At 41.1% G+C, this 23,105-nt stretch overlaps 1 protein-coding gene across 1 annotated transcript in view; it reads left to right on the top strand.

Annotated features, from left to right (window-relative positions):
• Positions 1–23,105, top strand: part of gmds (GDP-mannose 4,6-dehydratase) — a 149,138-nt gene that overhangs the window by 33,964 nt on the left and 92,069 nt on the right. The window contains exons 5-6 of the mRNA XM_029499573.1: positions 16,537–16,729; positions 17,803–17,907. Coding sequence (XP_029355433.1) covers positions 16,537–16,729; positions 17,803–17,907 — 298 coding nt within the window. The remainder of the gene's footprint in view (positions 1–16,536; positions 16,730–17,802; positions 17,908–23,105) is intronic.

Here is a 23,105-nt window from a genome sequence, read left to right as displayed (position 1 = left end):
AGTGAAGGGATCACAGGTGTATTTTCATGAACTGAGTAGATTGATCTTTTGATAAATACTCTGTCTAGCTGTATATATATTATTATTTGAGTTGTTTTTCATTTCCATCATAGTTCTATTTCTTATAAATTGTTTGGGGTCCTAATCATTGTCCTACTGTGTCTTTGCCAGGATTTTTGATCTCAGTGCCCTTGACTGAATAAATAAATGCACATTTTAAAAATTTATTTATGTTATTTAGTCACAGAGATTAGATCAGTTATTATATCACCATGGAACTATTGTAGTCGACAGTAAGGCTCATTTTAGCTTAAATGGTACTTCAAACCCATGAGCTAAACTCAAGTTGTACCACATTGTTCCACACAAGCAATACAGAAAAATTTTTACTCTTAATTTTTTTATTTGAAATCACCTTCATTATGTGTAATGTTGTGTAATTGATTTATCTGCCAAGATGCTTGAAAAATCTGGCCTGCTGTTGTACCTCAGGCTGTGACCCCATTTGTGAAAGACCTGGCGGCATCAGCGAGTGTACACGACTGAACATGAACCGGAATCTTGCAAAGAAACTTGTCAATCCCTTTCTCTGACATTCATAGTCAAGTGATGGAAAAAAAAAAAAAGAAATTAAAAAAATGCTATAACAACCATCAGCTTCAATGAGCTGGCAATTAGCCTGTGAGGAGCCGCTTCCAGGCTCTTACTTGGCAGTGCACCAGAGACTGTCATCGTGGTATGTTGTTTCTTGCTTACTAGTGTAACTGCACTGGAAGATTGTCACAGACACAATAGCAGCTCTCATTTCTTCATGTTTACCTCTGTTGACACTAGCTGTCAGATGGAGATGATCCATGATGGTGACGTGACGGGCAGGTCTCAGCAGAGAATTCCACAAATGGCAGTTACCGTTTCAGTGGATATATTCTGTTCTGACGCAATATACAACAACGCTGTGTCTGAAAGGAAGGGCTCTGAATCATTTAGCTTAGACTCTTTGGCGTGGAAATAGAAATGTTTTTATTGAGTTGCTGTGATAAATATTCATGTAATTCAGATTCCCTCCAAGATATTTAAGTCTCAGTATTGAGGTTCAGATTCGTTTGGTTCATTTCCAAATGACAATGACAAACCCCTTTGAAAAATTAATGAAAACACACCAGCTCCATATGTGCCCAGTTCTCCCCTCTATCTGGTGCTGACAAGAAGTCAACACTGGGTTCTGAATATGTGAATATGCAGATGTAGTGTAAGGTATCACTGCAAGGGAAGATATTTCGTATGCAAGTCTTTTAATCGTCTATGCGAGCCAGTGTTGGTATCCGCTCCCACTTGGTAAACTGGTAAGGTGACTCCAGGGCCTGGTCCGTTTGTGGTCAGTATCGCTGGGAAGGCGGAGGTCTTGGCAGAGGGCGTTTTTTTTTTTTTTTTTGATCTGGCTGCTGTAGCGGTGGAGCACAGCAGAGGTGAGGACAGAGAACTCTGTGAAAAGGTAAACAAGGGGGACACCAGATATGAGTGTGGTCTCATGCCTGCATGAAGCAGTAGTTGTGTATTCAGTGATGTTTACCAGATCTGGTTTGGACCATGCACTCAGATCACACTTAACAGTAAATGCTAGTGGTCACTCAGAACCAGTTTAATGTCGCCCAACAAACCCTCCCTGCTGTTGAGCAGCAGACTTTTCCGGTTATTTAATATAGTTTGCAACCCAAAACTTTTATTTTCAGCTAGACTTTAAACATGCGCCAGAAAAAGTTTTCCAGGAACTTCAGGTGCTGCCAAATATAATTACCACAAACCATGTAAACACTGATCAATCAATCTATGTCTTTTCTTTGACTAGAATCAGGCTCTTCTTTAATCCTGAACCCTGAGCTAATCTTTTCATTAATGTAGTCAGTTCACACAGAACAGTCTGCTGACTTCTAAAACATGTGCCCATTATAGCATGACCTTTGTATTTACTACTCCTGTGCATTTCTTAACTTCTTAACTATGATAATTTGTGTTACAAGGTGCAAAATCCCAGTCACGCTTATGCATACAGACATCTCATTTCATTTGGTATGACTTGTCGGATGCACCTGAAGAGAAAATATTGAATGTTGTTTGGCTGCTCTGGAGTCCAAGTTGAGTCTAAAGTCATTTTCAGTGGGAGCTGGGACTTTGGTACAAGAGCGTGGAAAGTTTTCACAGCCTTGATAGAAAGGTAAACACTTTGTACAGGTGTGTTGATTATTTTTAGCTCTATAAGCTCTGCAGGATATTCACTCAAGACACACCAGGACCTAAGTGCTACTTTTAAATAAAGTACTTCACTTTGCCTTCTTTGACATAGTGGATGAGGATTCTTCTTTTCAGCCTTATCTGTAACTTGAGAGTGAGCCTCTCTGAGTACTCCCTGCTGGAGTGTGTGTGAATATGGTGATGTTTTCTGGAGCAAACAGCTGGATAGCCAAAGGCTGTGCTTGTGGTTAAGCCAGGTTGCTGCCGGATCGTGGGATAGTTCAGGTCAGCGGACTTTCTTCCTACATGCTCTCCTGTGGGCCGATCAAGATCTGTCTGTCAGCCCCTTCAGATCCACTATCATCATATGTTAGTCACATAACTTGTTTTTTCATTAGAGTTTAGAGTTGATACAAGATGTCTGACTCAGTTTTAAAGCAGAATATTCCACAAGTGTCTTCCCCTTCAGGGATTGAATTTCAGTTGCTCAGGCCATCCCTCCCTGGAAATATTCCTGCTACATGTTTCTTTGACATTGTCTTTCCGTTGTGGTGGGATAAGTAGCGGAGGATAAAGGAAAGCCACTCTGTTTCCCTGCATGGCAGAGAGACAGCCTTTCCATTGATATTTAAAACTTCCAACAGAGCATTTCCCCTTCCCAAAAACCCTTCCCCTGCCCCAGGCCTCCTTCAAAGACTGGCCATTCCACAACTGTCCGACCCAACATACCGACCCCTGCTCCGATGTTCCCTCCCCGGTGAGAGAGGCGGGTGGGGCTGGGCTTGACTTGAACCCAAGCAATTGTCTTCTGCTAACCCCTCAGTGTGTGTGAGCATGTTTGTGTTTGCGCATGAGTGTAAAACTGTGAATCAAGAGTTTCTGTTGATGATATGTTGATGGTATTTCAGGTCATGTGACATGGATAGTCAGAGCCTTGTGTTGGCCTAAACACCGGGGGCCACACAATGGGAGACAGTCATTGTTAAATTAATGATAGATGAGGAATATCAAGGGCAGAAAAACTTATGTTCAACTCAGATGAATTTCAGGGACAGAGACGAAAAATATCAATGGAGTTAGCAATTTTTGAGAAGGTTATACGTATTGTCTCAAACTGGAACAACAAAATCTAGAATTTAAGCCCAGAAGAAACCCTTACTATTAGAAAATTAGAAAAACTACATAGATGAGGTGGCATTGGCCCAGGAACTAGACCGGGTCAGAATGTTTGTGGTTCAAGCTCCTCCAGTCCGCATGTCAGTATTCTCTGGCAAGATATTGTACCCCAAATTGCCTCTGATGGCTGTCTTATCAGTGTATGAGTGTGGGTATATATGGAAGGCATCCAATATCAGCAGCAGTAAAAAGTGTTCTATGAATGTACAATGTGTGGATGTGATGTTTTGACAGCCTAGAAATGCGCTAAATTTATGCAGTTGATCTTACATTTAGTCACATTTATTTCCTGACTTGTGTCACACTCAGTAGCTGACAAAAGGCCAGTTCATAGTTTCTGCATTGAAATGTGCGTTATTTGTCCATGTGACGTAGTGGTTGGTTATTATTCACGCACGTTCATGAAGTATCACTCATCTGTTACTGAGAAAGAATGCAGAAAGTAGAAAGTAAATAACACTGTGGAAAGAACATGTGGCTCAGTTATCATCCTCCAGGGTAGTCACTGTGTTATGTACATTTTTCCATTTGGTTGATTGGCTATGTATTGTTCTCCTTGGATCCAGTGACATGGAACCTTGTCAGACCAGTGTCAAAGCCCATTGGCGCTTTCAAATTATTTCAATAGAGATAGATGACAGAGATTAAATTCCCATCTTGGCTCAGCTCTGCAGCTTGCACTCCTATTAAGCATACTGTGATATCTCCTCCCAATAAGGACAGCCTAGTATTTCATCATCCCAAGACTGATGGCTGGTATTAGTGTGGATTAGTGGCTGTGTCTGTGTATTTGTTTATAAGTGAGAGGTTCATTTTAGGCTCTGTAACATCCCTAACACTCCACAAAATACGTATGCAAACAGACTCAAATTAGATATGTAGGTGGGTCACATATTACTTGACTTGAAAGTGCTTTATCTGCATGTGTGTTTATGCACAGTGTCAAGATTGTGATTGATCAACCTTCCATTAACTGAGCTGCATACTTGGTGTGTTCAAACAGAATAGAGTGGACTTGGCTAGTGCTCATATGAAAATATGAGCCTGTATGCTGATTTATGTGCTTGAATGAGAGCCAGGTATGTCTTAATACACGAATAGTTTAACAGCAGACTTTAATAACAATGCAATAGCCCCGGTTGTTCACTCCTCCTCTGTCAACCTATTAAATTAGCTAAGGTTGTTTCCCTTTTAGAGAACAAGGGTGGAGGAATAAACATGGTGGGCACCGTGTGGAGGAGGAAACAAAAACGCTGAGATGGTGAGAGATGTGCAGAGATAAGAAAGTGCTAATATCTCTAATCCACTCCAGATGAAAGCTGTTGGATTGAGAGGGGGTAGTTGGGAAAGGGTGGAAAAGGTGGGCCACTCCCTCATCAAACTGTCCTCCTCCTTTGGTCAGGCAAGCCCTCATCTTAGAAGTGGAAAGAGCAACAAGCACAAACGCCAATCTGACTCTGAAAAAAATGTTATGACGGTGTTACTTGGTCTCCTCCTAGTCATGTTGTCTTTGCTTTACCATTGTGTCAGCGCAGGCCAGCTCCACGGGTTTCTATGGCGTCATAGATCTCAAACATGGGCCATAGGCCAGTGAAACAGTGATGTAAAAACAATGATGTATTGTTTTGTTAGGCTTTTTTTAAGTCAGTGAGTTATAGGCCAAACATTTGTCTTTGTACGCACGATTAATTTTGCTAGCTTTTTTCAAAACCTTAGATACATACAGTCAAACTATAAGTCGAGCGTCTTCATTCCCTATCACTTTAGCTGGTTTGTTGTTCATTCAAACTAGACCTATAACAGTGAACTGGCATGGCCTGAACCAGAGCAAGTCATGTGGAATCTGCTCTCTTAAACACCTACCTCTCAGCAGGAAAATCCAGACAAACCCCATTGTAATACACATCTCATTGTAGGTCTCACTTCAAGTATAAACAGGCACTGCCTGTGCCGCCAATTACAGCCAATACCCATTTCCCACAAACTCTCTTCGGCTCTTCCTTCCAGTTTTGGTTCAGGAAGAGATTAAGAGTTATAAGAGATATCTATCAAGACAACAATTTCATCCTCTGTTTAAAACAAACAAAAAAAAAAACGTAACAGTGTGAAATTCCTCACTTCCATGTCTACATTTATGTTCAGGCATTGTGTTTTACCTTCTCTGAGGAATCTCAACACTCAGCATTCTTATCAAGTACGTCAGTCTGCAGTACTGAATATCACCAAACTTTACAGTCCTTTCCTTTACAAGTGCATGAGGTTACAGTTTACAGTGTTTTTTTTTTTTTTTTTTTGTTGTAGTTTAATTTAAGAGTATATTTGTTTAAATACACCCTAAAGTGATCCTGTATGGTCAGTATAGCAGAGACAGTCATTTGTCAAACCAGAGGAAAGGGTAGAAACTCTGTAAAAACAAGACAAATGCTGACCAATAATTACCACAAATTAATCCTTTATTTGTCTTTGCTGTGTTGCCCCCATGCTGGCTCATGCTAACTCTTTTTTAGAGTTATGGATATAAAGGGATCTTTTCCCCACTGCACTGCTGTCACAAGTCTCCCCATCTGAGGCTTATGATGATCCTGAAGGGAAACCAGGAAAAAGATGTGAAGTTATCTGAAGACAGTTTTTTTTTTTTTTTTTTTTTTCAAATCTGTTGACCATTGCTGTTTTTTTTCCCCCCGTCATCGAAAAAACTTGTAACCTTCCAACCAGAACAACACACCCCATAAACCGCTCTAAAGAGACACTTTCAGTGACTCTGTAACAGACGAGAAGGTATTTATAACCAAACAGGCACCATGTATCTGCCCAGCCATAACCTGGATCCTTCTTCTTACCCCACATGTACCACTCACACGCACAAGGACACACACGCACACACACACACACACACACACACACACACACACACACACACACACACACACAATTGTGCTGCTGCTCCCGACCAGGGGGTTTTGAGGGAGCCAGGAAATACTGGCTGAGGTTTGAGGTGGTGCAGGAGCACCAATGGAGAGAGGGTGGATGTTGTGTAAGTCTGCCATAATGTTGGATCAGAATCTCAGTTCTTTTTTGGTCTCATGGGTCTGTGACACCTACCAGAGCAGCCAGAGTGTGTGTCGGTTTGTGTTATTGTGGCCGACGGCGGTCCGTGTGCCTATTTATGGGACTGCGTTATTATACATTTGAGCGTATATGCGCATGCAAGTATGTAACCGAAGACAGATTTGACCTGCTGGGGTGGTGGTCCCCAAACCTCATTTCTATTTATGGACCATGCCAGAAACCCCAGAGCAGGATCTGTGTCTGGGCTGGGGTGGCTTCCTCTGCTTACAAGGACAGTATTCATCAAGTGAGTGGTGTTAGGTGGAGTAAATGAGTGAGGGGGTTGACAGGAGTGCTGCAAGATTTAAGTGGGGGTCTGGGGAGTGTGTGAGAGGGTTGAGGGATGGGAAAAGAGGGGGAATGAGTGGAAAAGAATGTGCCAATTTGTCACTCTTACCTCCCAACACCCCCACCTTCTCTAATCAGATGATGCTGATTGCAGCCAAATGGAGAGCCAACAGCAGCTAGAGGAGGGGTGTGGGGTGTTGAAGGCGTAAGGAGGACTCGTGTGGTCCTGGCAGGGGGTCTCAGATGTGGGAGGTCCTTCCTCACCTCTCCTCTGAACACTTTGAAGTCATCTGGGCCTGGACAGCTGATAGAGAGTGTGAGGAAAGACACCCAGAGAGAGAGAGGAAGGGAGAAGAAAGAGAGATGTTATCTCATGTTTAGGATGGTTCAGTTGCCATCCAATGTGTGATGAAAAGACAATTAAACTTTAGTCTCATGGTACAATAGGACCTTATGGAAATCATGGATACATTTTTAGATGTCAGAAAGTTATATAACAAGAGGAACATTATGACTTTATTGTTTCTTAGAACTATATGATCACAATCTTTTCAAGACAGGAAACTGACACAGCAAGCTATTTCATCCCACATATATCTTCAACTTGGATTTGGTTGAACTATTTATTGTTTTATGATGCTTAAGAGTAAACCTGCAAGATAGGATTATAAAACTACTCACTAGAAAAGGCAATATATTGCATGTAAAAATTATTAAAAGCAAACAGGTATAGTCAAACCACTTTATGATAAAAATGTAACACCCTTCCATAAAAAACTGAGATGTGTAACAGTTACAAATAGAATGTTAGAGAATAGCACAGATGTCGTCAAACCACAAAATATATCATAAAAAGGGAACGTTTATCTAACTTGCTCTTTATCAAAAGTAGGTGATATCATGGACATAATTTGGGGGGGGGCGGGGGGTGTTCAAAAACACTATACTATACACTACATTAAATGGAGATGGATCGAGCACTGGGACGAAGCAGAAAACAGCCGCTCAAGCTGAAACCTGTTTCCCTTTAGACCGGCTACAAGCTCTGCCGTTTCTTGCTAACGTGTGATTGGCCATCCCTGCTGTCACTCCTTCTGGTTGTAAACAGTGCCTGGACCTGCACACTGGTGTTTAGTTAAATGGCCAGGAGTCCATCTTCGTGGTAAGGTGACAACTTTCTATTTAAAAGCCTAGGCTGTAGTTTTATATATATTTTGAACTTCATATTTGAGGTGTAGGGTAGATATCAGGGCACTGTTCAGTTCACCCACCCAACCCCCAGTACTCAAGCCAGTTGCCCCCCCATCTCTGAAATCAACATTTCATCGCTAGGCAATATCAAATAGAAAGTGCAGTATCGAATAGAAATAAACTAAATTTTAACTCACTCATAGAAACTAATTAACTGCTATAAATACAATCAACAATCAACAAATGTGAACATGACATTAAGTGCAGCATCAAATTAGTGAAACAACTGCAAAACAATGCTTGCACATCATGCTTTGTTTGACCGTTATTTTTCTGTTATCGTAGTTGATGCTAAATCCATAATGACCTCACATCGTGGACTTGAGAGAACGGCACTTCAAATTTTCTTTTTTAAGAGACCCGTTCTCTCGCCATGTTTGTTCAAGGTTTACCCTCCACTCTCTTCTCCATTCCACTCCACTCTATTGCATGCTGAGCACTGATTGGCTCCTGTGAAATTCAGGGACTTCTGATTGGCTCTGAAGGCAGCATAAACAAAGCAGTGCGGCTCTCTTTACTGTGTCTTCTCTAAGTGTATCTAATCGCACAGCATGCACTGTGTCAAGTTTTGATAACGTTTTGTGATGGGCAACAATCAACCAACAATCATTACTCACTGTTTTATCCATCCATCCATCCACTCTCTCAAGGTGGTTGAAATGGTGTCTCGTCATCTTTGAATAGAGCATCACAGACAGGAGAGTGTCTATGTGTGTTGGCATTTGCATGCAGTGTACGTGTAAAAGTGATTGCTCCCAGCAGTCATTGGGTTTGACCACAAACCACCAAATCAAGACCTGTTGCCATGTTTACATGTGTGTTTGTGCATATGAGACAGGCGTGATTGATTGGTGGTGAATGTCTGCAGGGTAGATCTGATCGACCAAAGGAACGGAAGAATGAAAGGCTTCTTCTTTTCTTGATTGACTTTTCCAGGCAGGCGCTTTTCCAGGAGTTCTTATCCAATGCTAAAGGAATGGGGTGTACGCCTGTACCTCTGCTCTTCTAAAAAGCTTTTCCTTACTGATCAAATTTCCTTTACTGTCTCTCATCTTTTGCCTTCTGAGTTTTACCATCTCCTTGCTCATGATTTTAATAATTTATAGGAGAAAGTCTGCCATATCTGTCCCTATGTTTTGCAGTTTTCCTGTTTTGTACAAAGAGTCGATATCAATTCGAAGATGCATTTGTGGTTTTGAGAAACCAAAATCATCTTATTATAGGTTTATAGCTCCTCTTCTCTCTGTAGCAACAGCTGGGTGATCCAATCAGTAAAGAAGTTCTCCTGCTGACTGTTTTTGAGTGATCTAATAAAATATAGCAGAATTCAGGAAAATACTGGAGAAAAACATGAATCCTGCAAGATTGGAGGGTGGATCCATGTGGGTGGAGTTTGGGGTTTAACTTGATAGCAGTGGCCGTTTGTTTTGACATCACAAAATCACTGTCACAAAAGTCCTGACGGCTTGTTTGGAGGCTCAGTTTCTGAATAAAAGCGGCTTGCATTTTTCTACGGACTGACTACTTTGATACTTTAAGAAGAAATCTCCCCTAATACCTCATTGTGGGAGCCTTAAGCATACATACATGCGTTTGACCAAATATTTATTGGTTCTATCTTTACAAAGATGTGCTACCCTAACTGTCCCCATTTATAGCTTTCAGCTCTTGGTTGGCAATTTTAAGACAACACTTTAGATTCTGTGAATATGTAAGCAGCATTTCTTACTATTGTTCAATGGATGAAAATGAAAATAAAAAATAAAAATAATTAATTTCAGCATTTGAAGTCAGCTAGTGGTCACAGAAGTATGAGACAGTCAGCAGAAACCACTCATGCAGCACAGTCAGCGTTTTCACTGCCTCACCATATGATCATTACATCCCAAATATTTAGTTTTATGCCAAAATACAATCTAACATGCAGCTGAGTTTATGTCCCGAAAAAGGACGGCATTGGAACATATTCCGGCCAAACAGTGATTGGTTGGTGGTTTGAGGGGTTTCAATGGCCTCAATGAAGTTATGTCACTTAAATTGTGATGCAGTTCATTTGTAAGCATGCAAGACTGGCAGCAGAACTGGGACAAGTATGAGAGTAAATGATTGATCACGCATTGATTACACTGGCAGCACAAGGCAGCATTGATGGAGATGTTGGCCACCACCTGTTCAACAACAATGCAGAAAACATGAGTGAAAGAAAGGTAGAGTGAAGTGCTGGGAGGCAGAAAGGGACTTTCCAGTCTCTATTGCATAATCAAGACAACCATTCTCCAGTTCTCTGTCTACCTGTCCCGACATACGCTCCTGCAGGACGTATCTGTCCACACATGGATTTCCTACTCCTCCTCCCATGTCTCTATCCATCTCAGTCAGATTCACCTCAACTGTTTGCCTTGTGTTTGTTCATTACCATAGCTCCCACAGCCTCTGCACTAACTGGACAGAAGACGTCATTATTTGAAACACAGCAAAGATCCACAGATTTTGAAAATGAATGTTGTTGACCTTGAAGTTTGCTTTTGAAAGACATATGTGTAGTTTGTTTATCTTGTCATATAGTTCTCTCACAGTAAAATGTTTCATTGTTTAAGTTCAGACATGGCTACAGAATATAAGGCTAAAGGAACCAAATTAAAGAAAATACCTGGGGTTACTTTAATTCCCTCTGCTATCACATGCCATTGTGAAGTTGAATTTTAAAGGTCTAGGCTGAGGATGAACACAGCTTGGGACATTCTTCAAGTTACTTTCTATTATTGTCTCACAAGCAACAAAAGCAGCTCTTTTTTTGTCGGTTGACATGCACTTTGAGCCTGTTCCTGGTCCCAGAATATACTTCATATTCTCCAACTGGTCCTTTTCAACAGAAATTATTCAGCATATAAGCATGCTGCATGCCAGTCATGTTTGTTTTTGGGCCAAAAAAAAAAAAAAAAAAGGGTACTCATGCAACTGTTTGGAAGCAATCTTTTTGTGTGTTTTGTTAACTCTATGTAGGTTTCATATCTTCAGGTTCAGGTTAGTAAAAATACTTAATTTTGAAGCGGTTTATTGATTTTGGAAACAAAGATTTGTGATATTGACTTCTGAATCGGTGATAGAGTGAGAATTTCATTTGCGGTTTTACTAATCACACCAAATGAACACTCAGAAGATTGTTGCTTCTTTAGAAACAGCCATTACAGATTTTCCAATTTTCTGTATTTTACCACAATGGGTGTCTGCACTGACTGACATGTTTTCACACGTACATTGTGTCTGTACATGCTCATTAACTTTCTGTATCACATATGCTAACAAACATTGCGATGTCATTTCATGCACGTATTTGCAATTATACAGGCACGACAGGTTTAATGAACTTAAGCAATTTATTGAAAAGGTTTGTCATGTCAATCATCCTTAAAAGGAATTTACAAACCAAAATGTAAGTCTATCAGGCGTGGGTAGTCAAATATGCTATTGTCATTTACTGTAACAAAATAGAACAACTCATAAGAACCAGGTGAACTATGCCACTCTGGAAGTTCTTGTTAAACAGGGGCTCTATTAAAACTCACGTTGGATTTCCTTCTGGTGCACTCTGTAATTAAAGCTCTTCAAAGTCTCCCATTGTTTCCACTTCTCATTGGGTCTATATTTATTTTTACGTTACCTGCTGAGCAAAACACACAGTTGTGAGGGAATTCATGGCACGACAGGGAAGTGTATGTATGTGTACTATATGAACTGCAGCGCTTGACATTTGCTGACATTTTTGTAATGACAAGAAAGGCTACCTTTAGTAGTTGCCTGGTGGGGAGTAGTCCCATGTGTTATAATCAATCACAGTGTCATTGATCAACCCTTATTCAGTACTATTGTCTCGACCGCATTTCAGTCAGATGATATGATCTCACTGTCTCACTCTGTTGCTACTCACCATGCCCATGTCTCTCTGCTGCACTCCCTGTTTTCAGTTGCATTGTGCTTGCGTCTCTGGGGAACACACAATATGAGGGGAAAAAAGAAAACGCCTCTGTTTTTCAGCTGTGTCTCTGTTTATGAGCAGATAAGCCGAGTGATACAATTTCTAACAAGACAAAACTGGAGGTGGAGAGATTTCCCTGAAGTTGTATGATGGCAATGATGATGATGATGGAGATACAGTTGTGTTTGGAGAGTAGGCTGTTAGTGTGGGCCTGCATACAGCAACAGTAGCTTAGGCTACGCCAGGAAGCTTGTGAAAACACGTGTGGATTCTTTCTTCTCCTGCGAATTACAGTCATAGAAACTTTACAGCTTGTGTTGACTTGTAACCATTGTGCCAAATTTATATTTTTGGCACAATTTTCTTCAACAAACAGCTGTAATAACAATGTTTTTTTTACTCGGGATATTTTCTTAGAAGGAATATTTAAGAATTACTTGGTGTTTTCAGTGCTTGTTAAGTGTCTTTGTCTGGATTTAATGATACAAGGATCTGTCTAACCCAAATATATTTCTGCTGACAGAAAAAAAAAACTATTAAAGCACAATTAGCATTTTAGATAAAATATAGAATTAAAAAAATGCATAATTTAACAGCATAACAGCTGCTAGCTAAAACAAGACAAGACAATACACTAAGTAACACTGTGATTTGTTTTCCATGTTGCTTCCGTCACTGGCAGTACAGGCTGATAAGAGCCAATCAGGGAGTGACCTTGGATGTGAATCCTTTCAAAACGCTGACTTTCTAGATGCTTAAAAACTTTAAAGTAGTGTGGACGGCAGACAAATTACTTTTTCTGGCTTCTCATGCTATTTATTGTAGCCGTAGTGAGAGAGAGACAGAAAAGTCAGGAAAATGACATGGAGTGTAGGGCAGTAGATTGGATTGAAATTGCACATGCCCTACCAGGTGAACCTCCAAAGATGGACTCATCATCTGTTAACCCACAGTCTGGGAACCAAGCTGAAAAGTTACACAAGATGTAGATGTTAACAGACACTCCAGCCTCAAAGGTGGTTACCCCCCCAAAAAAAAAACTTTATCCTAAAAACTCACACAGAAACTCACTGTCAACCTCATGCTCTCATGTGAATTGAGATTTTTATTGCTGTAAAATAAAATCAGAGGTTGGATTTGGTCGTATATGGTTTGTGTGTGTTCAAGAATAGAGATCATGGTGTGGCTCGATTTCCAACCTCCAGTCAGTGCTGGTTTACTTCAGCCAGTATGATGAGCTATCCTAACCCCATGTAAACTGGGGTTTAAAAGTAGCCAGGCAGAAGCACCTCCTGGTAAACTGAGGAGTAATCTGTTACAGCCTCATCTTTCCTGGATCCTGCAAATCTTGAGGAAAAGGCTTATCATCGCACAAATGAAGATTTTAAAACTCCTTAGTGATGATAAAGACAAAAAAGTGACAGCAGCAGTGTTGAACAGTTGGCTGTCTGCAGAAAAGATGGATCCACATATAGCTTTGGGCTAACAATGCAGATGAGTGACAATGTAGCAGAGTTGATGAAAGCGGAGTAATTGATCTGTCTGGCGGTGTGTGGGTTGTCAGGTCGGGTCTAAACCTCTCTTTACTGGGAAGAATTTGGTCTGTTTGTCTTTGCCCTGTTAACACATGACTGCTCTAATTTCTACTGGCTTGTAATGTGATGAGTAAAGGTGTAATTGACTGTTTTTTGCGTCTTCTTTTTTTCACAAACCTCCACCTTCATTTACACACACACGTTCTTCCTGTCTGTTCCTACTTTTCTTCTCCATACCATCCCCTCATCTCTCTCTGTCTTCTTCACCTCCAGGGCGTTATTCTTTATTTGGGTGTTTGTGGTTGGCAGCTATGTGTTCAAGTTTCAGTGTAATAACATCATTGTGGGGCGTCATCTGCTTTCACTTGTTTCTCCTCTAATTTCTCTGGTATCTTAGGCCTGATGCTGCTTTGCAGCAACACTGTTTTACTGTGGTGATGCTTCCAAACAAACGGCAGAAGACAAAGCAGGTCCTCACTTTGGGTTTGATTTTATCTCAAAAATATAAATTTAAAAATGTATTCATAACTGGTAAAAAATTGCTAAAAATTTTTGAATAAAAATAATCTGCTATGGGGCTTTTTTTTGTAAAATCCCAAGTGATTCCAAGAATGAATTAATGCCTTTGACCCACCTCGACAGGAAACTGAAATTAAAAAAATATATTTTATGTTTTGTACTGCTTTTTACAAAATTTTTTAATAATAAAAATTTTATTTGGCCAAAGTGATTCACATCACAAAGGTAATGTGACACAAGTGTATATTTTTTACATTCATTACATTTAAAAAGACCTCCATTTTGTAAGAGCAAAGTATTAGTTGATTTAGATAATCTCTCTTCTAATCTTTCTTCCACTGTTTTATACAGCTTGATGTCTTTATGTTATTCCATAAAGAAGGCCATGCAGGCATGCAGAGGGAGGCTAAACCCACACACAAGCGCACACACACTTCTGTATAGGCTCACATTCCCAGTTTTGAGGAATTTCAAAAGGCCTTGTGTGAGCAGGAAAGAAACAAAACCACCAAATGCTGGATGTGTAACCTGCATATTTAGAACCGTTTTCCCCCTAAACCAATCACTTTTTTCAGGTCAGGATATTTGCACACTTTGCACAAAAACGTCTGGCCTTAAAAACGTCAGCACTCAGGCCTTGGCTGTACATAATGACAAAGAATGGAGGCATTAAGGCAATTTGTTTGATTTAAGTTGTCGAGGTGTCCTGGACTCTGGCCATCTCAGGTGGATTTGATACCTGGAGGTTGCGTCTGTGTGGAAATGTTTCGAGGACCTTGTTGGTTGAGGAAAAACAACAGAAATGCACTGACATGAAGACTGTGATGGGGGGTGACAGAGCAGGAAGAGGTGGAGGAGGGAGAAAAACTAAACACAGTGCAGGAGGAAGAGCTCAAAGTGGACATGAAGATTATATGGCAGGATTTTTTTTATATACACTCTATAATATCTGCATAAACATGAAGAAAACGCAGATCACTCAAAGAGCAGGGCCGAACTCAAGTAAAGCAGCCAAAGCTCCTCTCTCACATCTTATTATTTTTCATGAATCCACCTTCAGAACACTGGACCGGCATTCGTGACAGAGAGGCGAAAGGTGATTTATTAGTTATTTTTGTGCTCAAGATGTAAGCAACACAATCATGAGGCTCTGAGGTCAACAGGCAGTCAGACTTTGGTGGATATTATCCAACACAGCACATCAAATAACATTGCAGAATGTGTTATATTGGGTTTGTCTTTCAGTGTCTGAATTTTTTCATTGCTGTGGTTTCAGTTTATGAAGTTGTTGGATTGGATTCTTGTTCTGTACAGTAGGTGTTGCTGTTACTGTGTCTAACCCCTTGTGTGTTTTGCAGAAAGTGTAATTATGTAACGTACGGTGTGTGCTGGTGTCTGAGGTATTGCTGCACACTCCTCTTGTAAATGATGTAAATGTAAATGAAAGTAACAGAATGCAAAGTGAAATCCGGAGTGGAGCGTCACAGGTAATTACACTGAGCTGTGGATTGTAATTGACCCTGATCAAACCTACTCAGATAGAGAGTGTATGTGTGTGTGTGTATGCATTACAAGTAGAATAGAGGCCCAGTGTTCTCGGGTCCCAGCTTTAAATAAGGGGTCTTTATCCGGCCGTGTGCTCAGCTCTGGTGCGGAAGCACTAAAGGGCCAAGACGTTTCCTCTGCATAGACGTGGCCCACGCTACTTGCTCCAGGTGTGGTGACCACTAACCAACATGGCTTTTAACTGTCCCGCCTGATTGGGAGCCTGAGACCAAGCTGGCGCTCACACAAGCACTCTCCCTCCATCCGTGTTTGCCTCCAACCTTCTGTTAACTGAGATTTTGCGTGATGGTTTTCATGTAACCTTGAATAAATAACATGCATAAATAAAAGGGCATCTCTTCAATTAATCTATCATTTATCAAATAGCTGACTGAGCTGATGAAAAATCCAAAATCCAAAATAACTAAATAACCAAGAGTTTCAGTGATAATTAGAATAAATGCTACAAATAAAACAGTTTTTTAAACTACAAACGTAGTTTAAAATCAGACATAGTAGTAAATGTTTTCATAAATTAAGCCAATAAATTTATATTGTTTTCATATAACAAAGGCTAATCTATTAGGAATACTGTTATCCATTAAAATAAAACCATATTATTGCCTGTAGCCAAACTGTTTTCTTTTCATTCTACTTCAAGTCTGATATCGGTTACACTTAGTTCAAAAACAGTTGGCAGCTCCACCAGTGCTGATCGTTGCTACAACAAAGAATTTCAAAGTTACCAGCTAAATTTTTTTGTGCAATTCTACAAACATAAACAAGAAAAAAACACGAGTCCTTAGCTCTGGTCCTTGTTCTTTTTTTTTTCTTTATGTACGTTAACTACGAGAGTTTGTATGGAGTGTATTAATTAAATATAAACTTTTTTCCCTGCCTTTTTACTAGGTCTCCTTTGATTTGGCCGAGTACACTGCTAATGTGGACGGTGTGGGCACACTCCGTCTCTTGGATGCCATAAAGACGTGTGGTCTGACTAACAGTGTCAAATTCTACCAAGCCTCCACCAGTGAGCTGTACGGCAAAGTCCAGGAGATCCCTCAGAAGGAAAGCACTCCCTTCTACCCTCGCTCACCTTACGGTAACAATGCCCAGCTACGTCATTCAGTTTTGGATCAACATTGAAACACACTCTCACAGATTACCTAACATATTCTACCTTGCACCATTTGTCAGACAATTGTGCAAGGCCATATTAGGCTATACAGATTGTTGGATGCCTGCGGCAAATTGTGTGTGTGTGTGTGTGTGTGTGTGTGTGTGTGTGCGCGCACATATTTGAATATGTGTGTGTGTGAGTGTCAGGGAGTAGAGCGGGGCTTCAGTGCTCAGGCAGCATTTGAGCTCTCCCCACACCCAGAGGCCAAATGTCTGACTAAGGACTGGAGTGGCTCTCGTTTTAACAAAGACACCTTTATATCCACAGCACTCACTTTCAGCACACATGCTCACGCGCACATGCATGCACGTACAAACACACATACGTATGCTATGCACGTGTGGGAATGATCAGGTTTCATGTTCTCCGTTGTCTAAATGCGCCTCTCACTGACACTTTCCCCATCTGTCAGCACTCAATCTGAGGCTGCATGGGAGGCACATACCATCATGAGGAGGGCTGCTCCTTCATTAATTAGACAGAGGGAAAGGAAAGGATGTGGCAGAGGGTTACATGGCAACCTTCCTTCACCTCCAGCCTGTACATCCTGACCTCATGTCTTAATTAATGGGGGCTTCTCTTTGCTTATGCCCCTCATCACGATGGGTGGAGGAGGAGGAGAAGAAGATGGTGAGGACATTTTATACAAGCCTGCTTTTGGTCAATCAGCAGGAGTCTGCAGTTGTAACTTGTCCTTGATAGGGAAATATGATCTGGGGTACCGCCGTGTTTAGCTATGACCTGTAGTGTAGTGTACACTCTTTTTCTGTGTCATTGTCTCTCTGTGTCTACAGCTTTGAGAAGAGATAAACAGTGTCTTTGTCACGCTGTAACGCCGAGTGGGGTTTTATTTTTTGATTGACAGTAAAATTTCAGAGGGAAAAAGTCTCTGTTTGCACTGTCACAGGCCATGGATGAGTGATTGTGAATTTGCAAACAAAATGGTACAAATGTTTCTGTCTCTCTGCTTTTCCTTTTCTTACCTCTCACCCCAGGTGCTGCGAAGCTTTACGCCTACTGGATTGTGGTAAACTTTCGGGAGGCTTATAACATGTTTGCTGTCAACGGGATCCTCTTTAACCACGAAAGCCCAAGGAGAGGTGAGCTCACAGCAAAACATGCACTGCTTTTCCATGTCAACCTCAAGTTGCATTTGCTTTTTTTATCCTAATAAGGAAATTGTTGTTGTTGTTGCAACATCTGATAGTAATAAAGGATAAGAAGAGTGTGCATCATTTTAATTAAATTGATTGACTGAAGAAATTTGAAATGTAATAATGTGTCACAAAGAATGACACTACTTTACAACATACCTAAATGAATAAGACCAAGATTATTTTTTTTTTTATAAATACTGCCGGTAAACGATCATCTTCAGTTGTGAGGAAGGTACTGGAATATGATGATTAGTTATTTGAAAAACACAAACATGTCAGAGGAATGTCTCAATCTGAAGCCACAACACAACATCTCATGGAGCGTTTTCACCACACTGAGTGCAATTGTAGCTGCTGAACCAAAACCAAGTTTAAATTACCCAAACACAGGGTGCAAGGTAAGACTGAATTTGTCATGATTTAACATTGTGTCATGTGTCAACCACAATAAGGTTGTAAAACAGAAGGTACACCATTGTTGGATTTTGTAAAAGGATTCAATTACATGCTGTATATAAAGTCATATTCATCCACTGGTGGAGCCAAGTTTCTCATAACTACCTGGCACACGCACACACACACGCACACGCACACGCGCACGCACACACGGTCAGACGTATTATGACACATAGTGAGTGGGTTGTGGTCACATTTTTAATATGTGCTTGGAGCCCTGAGGGTCGTGGATGCTGGTTTAACCCGATTTACACGCCACAGCCATCCAAAATTAATTCCATATGACTGTAGCCCTGGCATTGCACCCAGGTCAGCCACTCAGGTGTTTATGATTTTTCCCCTAATGAAGGCCCCGGCCACGACCCCAGCCAAGGTCAGGGGTCAGCCAGTAAATCCTAATGGGTAACCACAGATAGATATGTGTGGGAAAGGGTGTAGGTTACAGCCTTACAGCCGATGGTGTGGTCACCACTGAGCTTTCATAGCCGTGCAAGATGCAGGGAGAATGGGTTCGATCACAGGTGGAGAGAAGTTGGGCTGATGAATAAACAGAAAATGAATCCACAACAATAGAGGGTTTGTTAGTTCCTCACCCGAGACATGGAGATTTGCTGCCGTCGTTAACTGAGGCGGGGTGATAAGTAAATGAATATATGTGTATGTATATATATATATATGTATATGTATATATGTATATATGTATATATGTATATATATGTATATATATGTATATATATATGTGTATATGTATATATGTGTATATGTGGTATAACTGTTGAAATAGTTCGCCAGGGACTGATTCTGGATGAGGCTGTGAAGTCAGAGAAGGTTGTACCCTTCTCCACACGAACACAGAATGACCGTATAAGGGCAAAGCTCACTGCCATCCCGATCACACATCCTCAGCTTTTTGGTTTCTGGTCAGCCCTTTCTCATCTCCCTCTCTGACTCGGATTCTATCTTTCCCGTCTCGCCACACACACTCTTTCTCCTTTCCTAATACCATGTCCCCCACCTCCTCCGTTCCCCACAGTCAGCATTTCTGCAGCGGGCGATTGGGTTTACTCCCGCCACTTCTATTCTCAGAGTTATGGCTGTTGTTGCTCATAAAGCAGAAACGCTGTGCTGTGATGTGGCCAGATGTCCCACGGTTGCCTTGCACAACCCAGTGTGCTGCTGGCGTTGGCTGGAACAGGCCACTGTTTACCCAGGCCTCTGGGGCCTGCTGTGACTCTGCCGCTGCCACACTGTCAGGGTGTTTGGCTTTGCCCTTCTGTCACCTTAAAGAGGGATTTCATGACGGTGCTATGAGTTGCAAAACACTCCCATGGCACATTTCTTTCAGTAGAGTAAGTCACATGGTGTGCAGTACATAACCACTTATACGTTAGTGTATCAAAAGAATACAGATTGAGGGCTGGAGTTTAGAAAATTTTTTTTATTTTATTTTTTTTAACATTCCAATATGGTAAAAAAAATGTTTTTCATCATAAAAAGAACACCATAAAGCGCACTGAAATTGCCAGCTTGCTAAATGCCATCCATTCAATGCAACTGTTCTGCCTGGGTCATGTGGGTCCTGGAGCCAATCCCAGCTGACAACGGGTGAAAGCGGGGTCCACCCTGGATAAGGTCACCAGTCTGATGAAGGGCTGACACAATGGGACAAATAAGCAATCACGTTCACATTCATATTACTACATAAGTGCTGCCTCTTACTCTAACTGCATATCTTTGGACTGTGGAAAGAAAACGGAGGACCTGGAGGGAACCCTCACAGGCACATAGAGGAAAAGTAGAGCAGTGCTGCTATACAGTAAGCTTAAATGTATTTATTTATGAACTTGAATCATTTTTTTGTGCTGGAAACTCGGAGGGAGACTCAAAACCTTACTCAAAACAGAAACATATTAGACTGGTGGAAACAAACTCAAAACGTGCTAATAGCATTACTTCTCACAAAAGGATAATTTTCTGTCAGTGTGATCCATGTTCTTATTTCAGTAAACACACCCAGACTCACATCAGATTTCTCCATTTTAACTTCCAAAATAACATATTCAACATTATTGGACATATTAAATATGATAACATGTTAAACAGAAAATCAAATTATTATTAAATCCCCTGGCAATATCAAAATTGAAGGCGCTGCCTTTAAAAAAAAAAAAAAAAAAAAAAATGAAAGTTAGGATTGTGTTGCTACAGAGGTAGGTAAAAAATAACATTTCCACCAAAAGAATCTCAGTAAAAATGACATGCGCACAACTCAAATATAAATATATATGTTTGTGTGTGTGAAGTTAGAAAATTGCTACAGAATCTGGTGAGATATTTTGCAGCTCACCAGAGGCAGATGAGTTTCATCACTCCTCCTTTTTCAGCCACACCCTTAACATCTCTCTACTGTGTTTTTGGGTCTCTACATGTATGAACACATTTGTGGTGCAGAGATAAAGGATCATTCATTCCCTGCATGCTTCCCGGCCGCGCCACTCTGTATTACTAGTCAATAATGAGTGAGGAAGTGCTTGATGTCAGTGACATCACCCCTCCAACCCCCCGCCTCCCCAACTCCATCCCACACACAGGAAAAGCTGTGATGTCATTCTCCCAGGGTGTCAGTGCATGTGTGTGTCTTGTGTTTGAGGAAAAGTAGATGTTTGCTTTTATGAGGAAACTTTCCCCTTACAAGCTTACTGAGACTTGCTCGTGGCGTCTACCAAAGTGACTCTGTGGTGACAAATCATCTCCGTAGCGCGGTGTGGTGTGTCACATAGGACGGTCTGGTAACTGCTGGGAATGGCTTGAGAGGGAAGAGTGAAGCTTACCACCAGCCTCAGACTAACTGTCCCTCTGTAGGTTTAAAAGGAGCTCTGTCTCTTCCAGCACCCGGGATGACTTCATCCCAGCAGGAATGTGCTTCTGGTTTCTCTTACCATTCTCGGTAAACACCTGACCGTTGAACCAATAAACAGCCGATCCCTATTGTTGTGAGGCAAAAAGGTCAAAATCATACTGTCGTGGGGGAAAAATAACCCAAAGGAAATCCAGCGTGAAGCAAAGCAAACAGAAGCATCTATCTGCTGGCTAGTTTACACCACGACTAGCTCCTTTCCGGTTAACTTAGTTGTTAGCCATAACAAAACGCCCACACACTTATTCTGAAGAGGGGGATTAGCGCTAGCAGGGGTGCTAGAAACACTCCATACTGCTCTCACAGATTACACAGTGCAGTACTCCATAGATTATTGGCAAGTGTGATCAACAGTGAAATCTGTGCAAATAGCCAGCTTGTGATTGTTAGGGCACCATGTTCAACAAACACACACCTCAAAGTCTTCAGAAATCTAATTTTGACAATAAAAGGCAAAACACAAGTTTAATTTATAGTTATATGCCATGTGTGGATCTAAGGCTAGGCAGTAAATCAGCACTGTAATATGTTTTGTGCTTATCCACCATCGCTGCTACTGACCAGTTTCAGTTGTAGCCTAATCTCCTAGTTTATTTGGGGAAGTCCCATCCATCTCTCCACCTCAAGAGCTCTGTGGTTCATGCTTGGCAGTATAGAATAATATACTGTTTTGTTAGGATAGAAGACCAGTTAGCACTGGGGAAGTTAGTGTAGCATTGCCAAAGTCAATGCTATCCCTTAGAAAACACACACATACGGCTGTTCAGCCTCTACATGCCTCGGTTTCATCTTTCTGCTTTTGTTGAGGTTAAGCCCAAAAGGTCAGATCACATGATAGATTTGTAAGAGGATATGTTATCCATATATTGGAGAGGTTATTTTCAAAGGAAATCTTTGGATGGGAATATCTCCGTCAAGGAAATTTGGTGGTATCTTGCAAGACAAAGTGGGGCCCCTTTTAGTTTTTTTGGTCTGGTCTTGTTTCATTGGATGTTGATGAGAAAAGGGCTGAGTGGAGTCAGACACCTCAGATAAGTACTGATGATAGAGGTTCCCACCTCCCATCCCACACGGACACACCATCCACCACCTTGTGTCTCATGAGGTGCTTCCCCCTGTCTCAGCATCAGACGTGTCACATGGTCATTGAGGTTTCTACCTTCACTCATCCCCATCCCCGCCCTCAAATCTGTTTGTTGTTGTATATCACTGTAGTGACCAAGAATCCAGTTTATTGGTTGCTTGCTTTGACTGATGTTAACTGTACTGCAAGTTAAGGGCACCGAGCCACCTTGCTCAACCTTCACCAGGCGCTGTCAGAACCCGGCAGGCGGATGAGCAACCCCCCTATGTTGGTCTATGGTATTTTGATTTAATCGAAGTACAGGATGGATCCGGAGAGCGAATTTTCTGTTTTCAATATTAGTGAAACATTTTGTCTCATATGCCCTCTGTTCCGCAATGTGGAGGTGGTTTCGTCATCCTTAGATTGCAAGAAAAACATGTATAATTTACTCCCCTGTCTTTCTACACTCCTGCTCTTTCTTTCCCCACACTTTGCACATTCTGTGCTGTGTATCCATTTTCTTGCATCACACCCAATAAAAAAAAAACAAAACAAACTTAAGGAAAGTTAAAAGGTCTTCTTTTGGTCATGGATTTTAGTTTTTGTAACCATCCAGCCCCATTTAAATTCTTCTCATATCACATTTCATTCTGTCTTCATCCTCTTTGTCAATTTGGTCGTTTTTGAATGAGTCTATCTGTC

This window comes from Echeneis naucrates, chromosome 4 (genome assembly GCF_900963305.1).
Source record: "Echeneis naucrates chromosome 4, fEcheNa1.1, whole genome shotgun sequence".
NCBI lineage: Eukaryota > Metazoa > Chordata > Actinopteri > Carangiformes > Echeneidae > Echeneis > Echeneis naucrates.
The sequence above is the reverse complement of the archived record's forward strand: the minus strand, read 5'-3'. Positions and strand labels throughout refer to the sequence as shown.